Raw genomic sequence first — 13,915 nt, 5'->3', positions numbered from 1 at the left:
TCTTTACAAATTTAACTCGCCGCGCAGATTGCTCTGAATTAGACCCGCTGGTGCCCTAAGACGATTTCGCTAGATTTTCAGAGCACTGTGCACCCAGTGCATTAACGCAAGTGACGGAAGGTTATCGAAAAGTTTCGTGAAAATGAAAATTCTAGTAAGGGACCATTCATTAATTACGTAACGCAAAAATTGCCCAAAATTGACTCCCCCCTCCCCCCATGTAACAAATTGTCACAAATTTCTTTATCCCCCCCCCCTTCCATGAAATTTTTTTTTCTTCGGTGAAAACATGTTACGTAACGATCTAGCTTACTCCCCCTCCCCCCTATGTCACAATATGTAACAACTTGTCGAACCCCCTCCCCCCCCTAAAAGCGTTACGTAATTTATGAATGGTCCCTAATGATGATGATTTTCCCAAACGGTTCGTTTTCGTGAGGTTTTTATTTGTTCTTTGGCATTAGGATTAGCGATAATAATTCAAATCAAGGATACTACTGGGAAGTCACCTTTGGAAAAAGTCGATGTCGAAGTAAAATTTGAAACTATGCACGCATGCACTTCAGAGATAGCGTGACATCAGGAGCTGCGATTTCATTTCAACGCTTTTTTGTGAAAAGGGCGATACTTACAAATGTAAACATAGGGCTTTTTTCATACATGCGAATGAGGGCTTTGAAACGCAACAAATTAACCTAAAAATTTTGATTCTACGATATTGCTTTCTTAAACTACAGCAAAAAATACAACGGGCAAAACTGTATTTTTGTTTGTTTATTTCAAGTTTCGCCCTCCACGCTCCATGCAAACAAACAGGGCGATACATTTTTTGCTAGCAGTTTAGAGGTGAAACTGTTATTTTCGTATTTTTTTAGGATTATCAAGCTGATATCAGCTGTAAATAGTAACAATGATCTCTATTGAAAAAACACGGACGAAATCGGTGGTGTAGAACGGTAGTTATTGTAAAAAACGTAAGGGCGATACTTCAATGCTGATAGGTGGGACCGAAAAAGTAAACAATCGCCAAAGGGGCGATACTATCATTTTGTCAATTTCAATAGCAAAAACAAATTTTAATTTAATAATTTCAAATACTTTTGAAGTTTTGGGTTTCGATCACTGAATCATGCAATCTAGGATGTAAAAAAACACAATAGTTCTTAAATAGGAAATAAAACCAAGTCTGGAAATATTCACTGTTGATTTTCTTTGAATGGTATCACTGCTAGTATCGCCCTTTTCAAGAAAAAGCGTTGATTTCTTAGTTCTCAGTCGCATTGGAAATTTGAGTAAAGTATAAACTTCAAATCGATTAAAAAAATTCAATTTTTTGGCTCAGTACAATATATAACCCTTTTAGGAAAATTCAATTTTCCCACCACAATTTAGATATTTTATTAACAGAGCATTAACAATAATTCGTTGGTATGTCTATTTTATGGGCCATTTTTTCGCTTTCCCGTTGGTTTGGTTTGAGATTTCTAGCACTGATGTTGTCCTATGCTGATTTGAGCGATTCTCTGAGTCCTGCCACTATCCCATGTAGTATGTGTTATCAAAAACATCGCGAAGCATCAAGTTCTAAATGTTCTCAAACGATATAATATCCGAAGAGAGTGATAAGAGTTATAAGAAAAGTCTCATCACACTGTTCGGTGGATTAAAAACGTTTTTATGTGTGAAAATGTCTGAGGAACACATTGACATAAACATTTTCAAAGGAAAATTACACGAGTAGTGAGAAAAACACAGTTTTAGTTTTACACTGGAAATAAAGCATATTTGGCAACACTGTAATCAAAAATAACATTTTTTTTTCTAGATTCTCTGACTTATTTCCTTCAAAATGCATTTCACCGATTGTTTATAGACCATATGAACGCAAAGATGTGAATAAAAGCAAAAAATGGTTATTTTTTTCTATGGAAAATTTTCCATGCACGATTATAACACGCCATACAAATTTTGTCATCAATACACGCCTATGACACGTGTGAGTGCGACTTTCCTTTACATTCATAGTAAAAACTCGCAACATAGTCAACCAATCTTCGTAATATTTGAGAGATTAATGCAGAATAGATAGAAGCATCAATTGTCTTCTTTGGATTGTTTATACCATTTATAAGTTTCAAAATATTCAATCTCAAACTTTAAAAATCGTTTTTCTCGAAATGTGCTAGATGGCGCTTGTCATAAGATAGCACAACAGCGACGATTTGTATTAAAGTTTGTTTAAAAAGCAGTAAAAACAGTTAACATTTGTTTTGTCATATTCTAAGTTAAACATTTATTCAACCATCCGCGAAGTTTCGTGTAATTCGAAATAAAGTTTTAGCTGTAAAAATATTACAATAAAAAGGTGTGTAAATATTCAAATAACGAAAAATAACAAAATATTTCACGAACATGTGCGTGGGTACCTAAACAACAAAATTAAAGCACTTTTTGCAAAATTTGCCACTTTGTATTTTGTATGTTTATTATTTCAGTTTGTGTAAAACGACCATTTCAAGCATTTTTATGAGGTACCGGTTTAGCTATTCTAGTCAAAAGAAATAGCTTGATCGCAAATATTCTGTTTATATGTTTGTTAAATGTATTGTGTATTAAGGAGGATTGCGACTAAGAGCCACGATTCAAGTATATTCACTATCTGTATATATGTATATATGGACAACCATCTTACCTGAGTGTTCCTTGTATAACCATATCCCAGAAATCTTTCATCGTGGGGCGGCACGGTGTCCGGTGCAACATAAAACGGCTCATACAGGAACTCAAAATTAGTCACGTTGTGAGAGACACGCGTTTCATCGCTCTCCGAAACTTCTGTTTGCCATCTGCGGATCAAAAGATTAAAGAAAAACTCGTTACCTACATCACATCGTATTCAGTTGGCGGCTGTACATTTATAGACGTATTCTACAGAATATAATCAGCTGATGATTTTTGATCCACTTAGCGAAATTTAAGAGCTTCATTAAACTTATATTGCTCATGCAAGCTTAGCTTTATGTCACCATAAAAATGGAAGCGCACTAATCATTGCGATAACACTTTCAACACTAGAAAACCCCCTTGAGAGCACGTCAGACAGAAGCCTGTTCGTTTCTAGGGGCAAACTGTCAACCCCAAAGCACGCGTCTAAATCAAAGCATTATTACTTTATGAACTTCTAAATTATCACAGTAAATGTCCCTCCCCCGAGTTGGCCTTCCTTGTCCCAACGAACTGCGGACAAATCATAAACGAGATACGGTTGCTGTGTCGGGGACGGCACCGGAACGTTCTCCCTGGTTGTCTATTTATAGGAGGCAAGAAGGAAATGCCACTGCGATCGTAAAACGAACGGAGAACGAACCTTTAAATGATGGTTCCCCCCCCCCCAGCAGTCTTAGCACCCGAAGCATCCCGATTCTGAAACCTCTGAACTACAAGCAGCATCTGGGGCATCTTAGCAGTGGTCGCGTATCGGCTTGGGCTTGGGCAACCAAGCAAATGAAAAACCGAACAATGAATGGTCATAAAATTCTAGACTTTATGGGAGAATGCTTTTTCCTGTCGCAGTTTTTCAGACGAAATTTTAGTGGTGCAGGGTTTTTCGTTTTATTGCCTGCTTTTAGCCAAAGCTGTCACAGTTTTCCTCTGTTTAACCAGATGCGTCAGTGTTGATATCAAATATAATGCATCCCGACATGGCAAGTAATGTTTGGAAAAAAGATCTTCAGAATCTATGACAAAAGGTCTTGTGATGAATATCGATAGATATAGATGTGAAATTCATGTTTTGCCTTTCTCAATAGAAAGGTATTGCAATTGCTCTGAAAACCGACTTTTTAACGGAGGCCCGGAGGGCCGAGGTACATATACCATTCGATTCAGTTCGTCGAGTTCAGCAAATGTCTGTGTGTATGTATGTGTGTGTGTATGTGCGTCTGTGTGTGTACGCGAACACAATCTCACTCACTTTTCTCAGAGATGGATGAACCGATTTTTACAAACTTAGTCCCAAATGAAAGGTGCAACGTTCCCATAGGCTGCTATTGAATTTCTAATGGATCCGACTTCCGGTTCCGGAATTACAGGGTGATGAGTACGATCACGCAGAAAACGTCGATTTTAAGAAATTCTGCAATGAATGTATAATGGTGAAAATTTTTCCAAAATGTGACCACAACTGCTTCGATTTGTAGTACTAGGTCATTAACAGCCATTCAAAGTCTCTTTGGTCACATTGGCCACCATCATCGGTTCCGGAAGCCCCGGCGGAAGTATCCAAATTCAGAGTAACAGTCACATCGGTTTCTCGGAGATGGCTAGACCGATTCGACTAAACTTGACCTCAAATGAAAGGTATTGCGTCCCCGTAAATGGCTATTAAATTTTATCCCCAACCGACTTCCGGTTCCGGAGTTACAGGTTGTGGCGTGCGATCACATGGCAAATTGTGATTCAAACCGATACCCCGATGGAAGCAAAAAAGGTAAAAATTTCGCTAAAATGTCTCTCAAATAACTTAACTTTACAGTTCTAAATCACCGACGGCCAAACAAACTTTCGTTGACTACATTGACCACCATAGACGGTTCCGGAAGTGCCCGGGAAAAGCGGCCATCTTTCATAACTAGCAAACTCATATCAGTTTCTCGGAAATGGTTGGGCCGATTTTCACAAACTTAGTCCCAAATGATAACTCTATTATCCCCACAGATGTCTGTAAAATTTCGCACGGATCGCTTGTATGGTTCCGGAAATATAGACTGAACGGTCCGGTCACACATAAAATTCCCATATAAGCCGGAACTCTAATTTTTTTTTCCCCATGAAATTTCAAAAATCGAATTCATATTTTTGATGCCAAACATCTTTAAAATGCATGAAACATCGAGATTTTATGTTATCTCGAAAATTTTTTTTTTATAAAAATCGACTTTTTGGGACTGCCGATTTCGCACCTTTTTGCCTTTCTCAATAGAAAGGTATTGCAATTGCTCTGAAAACCGACTTTTTAACGGAGGCCCGGAGGGCCGAGTGACATATACCATTCGATTCAGTTCGTCGAGTTCGGCAAATGTCTGTGTGTGTATGTATGTGTGTGTGTGTGTATGTGTGTGTGTATGTGCGTCTGTGTGTGTACGCGAACACAATCTCACTCACTTTTCTCAGAGATGGATGAACCGATTTTTACAAACTTAGTCCCAAATGAAAGGTGCAACGTTCCCATAGGCTGCTATTGAATTTCTAATGGATCCGACTTCCAGTTCCGGAATTACAGGGTGATGAGTACGATCACGCAGAAAACGTCGATTTTAAGAAATTCTGCAATGAATGTATAATGGTGAAAATTTTTCCAAAATATGACCACAACTGCTTCGATTTGTAGTACTAGGTCATTAACAGCCATTCAAAGTCTCTTTGGTCACATTGGCCACCATCATCGGTTCCGGAAGCCCCGGCGGAAGTATCCAAATTCAGACTAACACTCACATCGGTTTCTCGGAGGTGGCTAGACCGAATCAACCAAACTTAGTCTCAAATGAAAGATGTTGCGTCTCCGTAAATGGCTATTAAATTTTATCCCCAACCGACTTCCGGTTCCGGAGTTACGGGTTGTGGCGTGCGATCACATAGCAAATTGTGATTTAAACCGATACTCCGATGAAAGCAAAAAAGGTAAAAATTTCGCTAAAATGTCTCTCAAATAACTTAACTTTGCAGTTCTAGGTCACCGACGGCCAAACAAACTTTCGTTGACTACATTGACCACCACAGACGGTTCCGGAAGTGCCCGGGAAAAGCGGCCATCTTTCATAACTAGCAAACTCATATCAGTTTCTCGGAAATGGTTGGGCCGATTTTCACAAACTTAGTCCCAAATGATAGCTATATTATCCCCACAGATGTCTGTAAAATTTCGCACGGACCGCTTGTATGGTTCCGGAAATATAGACTGAACGGTCCGGTCACACATGAAATTCCCATATAAGCCGGAACTCAAAATTTTTTTCAAAGGGGGGCCCCATGAAATTTCAGAAATCGAATTCGTATTTTTGATGCCAAACATCTTTAAAATGCATGAAACGTCGAGATTTTATGTTATCTCGAAAAAATTTTTTTTGTAAAAATCGACTTTTTGGGACTGCCGATTTCGCACTTTTTTGCCTTTCTCAATAGAAAGGTATTGCAATTGCTCTGAAAACCGACTTTTTAACGGAGGCCCGGAGGGCCGAGTGACATATACCATTCGATTCAGTTCGTCGAGTTCGGCAAATGTCTGTGTGTGTGTGTATGTATGTGTGTGTGTATGTGTGTGTGTGTGTATGTGCGTCTGTGTGTGTGTACGCGAACACAATCTCACTCACTTTTCTCAGAGATGGATGAACCGATTTTTACAAACTTAGTCCCAAATGAAAGGTGCAACGTTCCCATAGGCTGCTATTGAATTTCTAATGAATCCGACTTCCGGTTCCGGAATTACAGGGTGATGAGTACGAACACGCAGAAAATGTCGATTTTAATAAATTCTGCAATGAATGTATAATGGTGAAAATTTTTCCAAAATATGACCACAACTGCTTCTATTTGTAGTATTAGGTCACTAACATCCATTTAAAGTCTATTTGGCCACATTGGCCACCATCATCGGTTCCGGAAGCCCCGGCGGAAGTATCTAAATTCAGAATAACAGTCACATCGGTTTCTCGGAGATGGCTAGACCGATTCGACTAAACTTGGCCTCAAATGAAAGGTATTGCGTCCCCGTAAATGGCTATTTAATTTCATCCCGATCCGACTTCCGGTTCCGGAGTTACAGGTTGTGGCGTGCGATCACATAGCAAATTGTGATTTAAACCGATACTCCGATGAAAGCAAAAAAGGTAAAAATTTCGCTAAAATGTCTCTCAAACAACTTAAATTTGCTGTTCTAGGTCACCGACGGCCAACCAAACTTTCGTTGACTACATTGACCACCATAGACGGTTCCGGATGTGCCTGGGAAAAGCGGCCATCTTTCAAAATTTACGAACTCACATCAGTTTCCCGAAAATGGTTGGGCCGATTTTCACAAACTTAGTCCCAAATGATAGCTATAATATCCCCATAGATGTCAATAAAATTTCGTACGGATCGCTTATATGGGTCCGGAAATATAGACTAAATTGTCCGGTCACATATGAAATTCCCATATAAGCCGGAACTCAATTTTTTTTTCAAAGGGGGGACCTCATGAAATTTCAGAAATCGAATTCGTATTTTTGATGCCAAACATCTTTAAAATGCATGAAACGTCGAGATTTTATGTTATCTCGAAAAAATTTTTTTTTTTATTAAAATCGACTTTTTGGGACTTTGCCGATTTCGCACCTTTTTGCCTTTCTCATATAAAGAAAGGCTATGCAATCACTGTAAAAATCGACTTTTTACCCGAGGCCCGGAGGGCCGAGTGTCATACACCATTCGATTCAGTTCGTCGAGATCGGCAAATGTCTGTGTGTGTGTGTATGTATGTGTGTGTGTGTATGTGTGTGTGTGTGTATGTGTGTGTGTGTCATTTAAACTCACACAATTTTCTCAGAGATGGCTGAACCGATTTTCACAAACTTAATTTCATCTGAAAGGTATAACGCTCCCATAAGCTGCTATTGAATTTTTAGTTGATCCGACTTCCGGTTCCGGAGTTACGGGTTGAAGAGTGCGGTCACACAGCAAATTCCCATATAAACTGGTACCACCATAATGTTCAAATGATGTAAAACATATTAAAATTGATGTAACATTACTCTAGTTTGCGGGTCTGGATCACTAATGATCAATCAAAGCAGCTTTGACCACATTGGCCACCTATGACGGTTCATGACGCCCCCGGGGAACATGGCGGGTGTTCCTAAGCTAATATCACACCCATTCGCCAACGAATTCTTTACCGATTTTTACAAACTTGATTTCAAATGAAAGATACAGTAATACCGTTGACTGCTGCTGAATTTCATTCGGTTCTGACTCTTGCTTCCGGAGTTACAGGGGTGTTAGTAAGGATACACTGGAATTTCCCATATAAATCGGTACAATCGTAATACCTCAGAGGCTAAAAACAATTGAAATGGTCACCAAATTACTTCTAATCGCAGATCTAGATCACTGATTGCCAATCAAACATTCTTTGAATATATTGTCCACTATCGACGATTCCGGAAGTCCGGAATTCCGGGCATATTCCACAATTAAAGTCACATCAGTTCTTCGGTGATGACTGAATCGATTTTCTCAAACTAAGTCTCAAATGGAAGGCAAAATATGCAGTTCAGTATTGCGTCGCCGCCCTTCCCCCCGCCTTGCCCTTACACCTCCCTCCTTCATCCCCTTGGATCTCCCTCACGCCCGCATTTCCTTCATCCACCCCGTATACCGAAATAAGATGAAGGATTTCTGACGCATCCTCCACTCCCACTCTACTAACCCCCCATTCGCTCCACTTTCAAACCCATTCCACCAACATTTCAAAATATAATCACATGAAGATAATATTGAACTCATGCTGATTAAGCTAATTAAATATTATTCTTTTGCCTTTCTCATATTGAAAGGTTATGCAATTGCTCCAAAAACCGACTTTCTAACCGAGGCCCGGAGGGCCGAGTCTCATATAACATTCGACTCAGTTCGCCGAGATCGCAAAATATCTGTGTGTATGTATGTATGTATGTGTGTATGTATGTATGTATGTATGTATGTATGTATGTATGTGTGTGTATGTGCGGATTTGTTAACAAAATGTCCACATCGGTTTCTCGGAGATGGCTGAACCGATTTTTACAAACTAAAATTCAAAAGAAAGGTATAATATTCCCATAGGTTGCTATTGAATTTCATTTTCAACCGACATCTTCTTCCGGATTACGAGTTGAAGAGTATGGTTACAAAACAAAATTTGTTGATTTGTCCACATCGGTTTTTCGGAATTTTCTGAACCGATTTTGACAAACTTGATTTTAAATGAAAGGTCCATCAGCTGCTGATGAATTTTGTGTGGATCCAAGTTCTGGTTCCTGAATTACAGGGTGATACGTACGATCACGCAGCAAATCCCGATTCTAACGAATTCTGCGATGAATGCAAAAAGGTGAATTTATTCCAAAATGTAAACACAACTGTTGAATTTGTAGATCTAGGTCACCAACAGTCATTCAAAGTCTTTTTGGCCACACTGGCCACCATCGACAGATCCGGAAGTATCCAAATTCAGAATAACTGTTATATTGGTTTCTCGAAAATGTCTAGAACGATTTGATCAACTTAGTCTCAAATGAAAGGTGTTGCGTTGTCGGAAACTGATATTAAATTCCATCTCCATCCGACTTCCAGCTCCGGAGTAACGGGTTGTGGAGTGCTATCACATAGAAAACTCCGATTCAAACCGATACCGCGATGAATGCAAAAAGGTGCTCTAATATATACTTACCAAGTGTAATAAGAATGAAAGACATTTCCATAATGTTATATTGTATGAACCAGCTATTAAATCATAGTTTGGAGAAATGAGAAAGGCACAATTGCACCTCTAGGTGGATTAAAACAGGTTTTTTCAGTTCAATATTACCGTGGCTGTTTTTTCTTTTTCAAAATTTTAAAACTCGAATAATGATTTATTTTACTGTATATAGTTGTCATGTGATGTATAATAATAAAATGTAATATATGCATTTAAAAGTTTTTAATGAATATAAACAACGCACACATTCTCGTGATTCACGATTGAGAAAGGCACAATTGCACCGCTAGGTGGATTAAAATAGGTTTTTTCAGTTCAATATTACCGTGGCTGTTTTTTCTTTTTCAAAATTTTAAAACTCGAATAATGATTTATTTTACTGTATATAGTTGTCATGTGATGTATAATAATAAAATGTAATATATGCATTTAAAAGTTTTTAATGAATATAAACAACGCACACATTCTCGTGATTCATGATTGAGAAAGGCACAATTGCACCGCTAGGTGGATTAAAATATGTTTTTATGTAGTGTTTTGGTTTATGTTTTTGGCCTTTCTTGTATAGAAAGGTTATGGAATCGCTCCAAACATCGACAGTATAACCGAGGCCCGGAGAGCCGATTCACGTATATCATTCGACTCAGTTCGTCGAGATCGGAAAATGTCTGTGTGTGTATATGGAAAAATAATATCACCTCTGTTTCTCAGCGATGGCTGAATCACTTTGCACACACTTAGACTTAAATGAAAGGTGCAACTCTCATTTTTTTTGTTCATCGGAATTCCGGAGTTCTGGGTTGAAGAGTTCAGTCACACGGGAAATTCCTATGTAAACTGGTATCACCATGATGGCCAAATGATGCAATACATATTAAAATGTATGTAACCTTAGTTGGATTTGCGGGTCTAGATCACTATTGACCAATCGAATTAGCTTTGACCATATTGACCACCTATGACGGTTCTTGATGCACCGGGGAACTTGCCAAATTCCTAAGCTAATAAGTGTTGTGTCCAAGTGTGTCGCTAGCATGGAGACAAAATCGCAGATGGACGTCATCTACACTGATCTGAAAGCAGCATTCGACAAAATTGATCATGAAATACTTTTATGCAAGCTGTCTCGTCTCGGCATTTCTTCACAATTTGTGTCTTGGTTAGATTCATATCTTTCCGGAAGAATTCTGCGAGTAACATTAGATAACTGCACATCGTCACAATTTTCCAACAAGTGTGGTGTTCCACAAGGGAGCAACTTGGAACCTCTGTTGTTCGTACTATATTTCAACGACATCGCATTGCTGCTGAGAGCCGGCTGCAAACTAGTTCATGCTGACGACTTGAAGTTTGTACCTTATTGTTCGTTCTGTAGAAGACTGTTGGCGCCTACAAGGTTCACTACAACTTTTCGTGGATTGGTGTGGCAGCAATAGGCTTGTCATTAACGTGGCGAAATGTCAAGTGATTACGTTCCATCGCATTTTATGCCCGGTGCAGTTCGATTATAGGATTAACGGTACAATTCTGACAAGAGTTGAACAGGTGAGTGATTTAGGAGTGCAATTGGACGCGAAACTGACGTTCGATTTGCAACGCTTGCAGATTATTTCAAAAGCAGCACGTCAGTTGGGATTTCTTTCCAAGATTGCTAAGGACTTCAACGACCCGCATTGTCGGAAGGTACTGTACTGTTCGCTCGTCCGCCCTATTCTCGAAAACGCCTCAGTGATCTGGTGTCCGCATCAAGTAACGTGGTGCGCCGGAACAGAATCTGGGATAGCACTTTGTAAGCGGCATTTGTCACTGTGATCGCTCTGTAGTTTTCACTGTCCAATTTGTCGCCTTTCTTGTATATCGGGGTGATGACCCCTTCCTTCCACTCCTCCGGTTGCTGTTCTCTGTCCCAGATTCTTTCGATTATTGGGTGCATGCTTTCCGTCAGTTTCTCCGGACCCACCTTGAACAGTTCCGCTCCTAGACCATCCTGACCAGCTGCCTTGTTGTTCTTGAGATGTTGAATAGCCTCGTTAACCTCATGCATAGTAGGCGCCGGATCATCCCCGTCGGCTGCGACACTGACATAATCGTCCTCCTCGAACGCCCGATTGTCCGCCTGCGCACCATTCAGATGTTCATTGTAGTACTGTCTCCACCTTTCGACCACCTCACGTTCGTCCGTCAAGATGCCACCTTCCTTGTCTCTCCACATTTCGGCCCGCGGCACAAAACCGTTGCGAGAGTCATTCAGCTTCTTGAAGAACGCCCGCGTTTCCTGAGAGCGATACAGCAGCTCCATCTCCTTTCTCTCAGACTCTTCCAGGCGGCGCTTTTTGTCCTGAAAAAGACGAGTCTGCTGTTTTCGCTTCCGTCGATATGACTCCATGTTCTGACGAGTGGCTTGAAGCTGCTGCATTCTTCTCGTCCAATATCTCTTGGCACTCGCCATCGAACCAATCGCTCTGTCAAATTACAAATTGATCGTAATTTGGTTTTCGTGGTTTTGAATTAGATCACAAAACTTTCACGGTCTCGATGTTTTCTCATGAACTATTTTAAGTAACTCGAATTACAACACTTGGATCTCGTGCCTCGTAAACTGGTTCATGATTCGTTATCGTGAAATAGTTCCCACAATCATACGTTTCACTGTCATGTTTTAGTTCGTGATTTATCTAATTGTTTCCGTGATCTTAATATCTTTACATGAACAATTTCACGGACTGATATTCACGGACATTTAAACTAGTTCTTGTGTGCTTTCGAATAAGTTCTCAACTTTAGAAAATATTCCAAAACATTTTCATTTTTATGCAACTTTGCATAAAGTCTTGAAATTTCCATGTGAAGTAATGGCTGTCGGCTTCGGGATTGGCCCAGCATTTGCTAGTTGTGCGCAATCAGGGAGGATGCGCATGCTGCGGGTATGTGGGGAAATCATGTAGTGACGGCCTAAAACCAAACATGCTGGAAGCCTTCAATCGTTAATAGTTTGGAAAAACATCCGAAACCCAAACCCAACTCTGCACAGCAGGCCTGACCTTTTTAATATTTGCGACATATGCTTCAAATATTGATATTGACAAGAAAAATACTACAGAATAACTGCAGTGTTTTTCAGGATGCTTTTCAATACTGGCTGTGTAAAGGTTAGAATATAATAGAAATTTTGAAATCCAAGATGACGGTTGAGCAACATTCTTGATAACCCCAACAATATGAGTATTTGTGGAACGGGATTGACAAATAGATGCTGAAAATGTATGTTTTTCGCAATTTGGAAATGCGAGATGGTGGTTGAGCAAAATTTTCGATAACCCCAGCAAAATAGGTATTTTTGGAACGGGATTGACAGTAGATGATGAAAATGGACGTTTGACGCCATTTTAAAATCCAAGACGAAGACTTCCGGTTGAACAATATTCTCTATAACCCCAACAATATGGGTACTGTTGAAAGGGCCTTGACAAGTAGATGATGAAAACGAATGTTTGACGCAATGTTTAAATCCAAGATTGCGACTCCTGGTTGATCTACATTCTCGAATACCCCAACAATATGGGTAATTATGGAACGAGCTTGACATATAGATGATGGAAAGGGATGTTTTGTGCCATTTTGAAATCCAATACAACCCCAATAATATGGGTAATTTTAGAATATGCTTGATATGATCCAAGATGGCGGCTTCTGGTTGATCAATATGCTCGACACCCTAATAATTAATACCCCAACGGGCTTGACGAGTAGATGATGAAAATTAATGATTGGAAAGATTTTGAAATCCAAAAAGGCGACTTCTAGGTGTGCAATATTATTGATAATCCTTACAATGGTTATTTTTGGAATAGGCTTGACGAGCAGATGATGGATATGGTGGTTTGGTGCCATTTTGGAATCCAAGGTGCCGACTTCCATTTGAGCGAAATTTTGTATAACCATAACCAGAAGGGTATTTTGAAATGGACTTGACGAGTAGATGAAGGAAATCTATGAATGTCGTCATTTTGAAGAACGAGATAGAAATTTTTGGTTGAGAAAATTTACGATAATAGGTTATACAGAATTCAATTTAACTTGAAGACGCCATCATAAAATTTTGGAATAGCTTCAGACATCGATTTCCGTCATCTGCTCTTCAAGTATATTCTGAAAAATCCATATTGTTGAAGTTATAGAGCTTTTGTCAAAACCGGAAGTCACCCTGAATTTCAAAACTATTTCAGACATCGCTATCCATCATCTACTCTTCAACCCCATTCCGAAAATAACCATATTGGCAAGGTTACAGAGGATTTATCAAAAGCGGAAGTCGCCATCGAGCATTTCAAAATGGTAATACGTCTGTGTCTTTTAAACTAGCCGAAAAACATTGATATCCACCATCAAACAAGCGTGTTTTCTGAGATAACACTTGAC

General features: G+C 39.5%; 1 protein-coding gene across 1 annotated transcript in view; it reads right to left on the bottom strand.

Moving 5' to 3' along the window:
- The window catches only part of LOC131688550 (beta-1,4-glucuronyltransferase 1), a 128,010-nt gene that overhangs the window by 45,107 nt on the left and 68,988 nt on the right, over positions 1-13,915 (bottom strand). The window contains exon 3 of the mRNA XM_058972863.1: positions 2,693-2,846. Within this exon, the coding sequence (XP_058828846.1) occupies positions 2,693-2,846 (154 nt within the window). The remainder of the gene's footprint in view (positions 1-2,692; positions 2,847-13,915) is intronic.

This window comes from Topomyia yanbarensis, chromosome 3, assembly GCF_030247195.1.
Source record: "Topomyia yanbarensis strain Yona2022 chromosome 3, ASM3024719v1, whole genome shotgun sequence".
In the NCBI taxonomy this organism is placed as follows: Eukaryota; Metazoa; Arthropoda; class Insecta; order Diptera; family Culicidae; genus Topomyia; species Topomyia yanbarensis.
The sequence above is the reverse complement of the archived record's forward strand: the minus strand, read 5'-3'. Positions and strand labels throughout refer to the sequence as shown.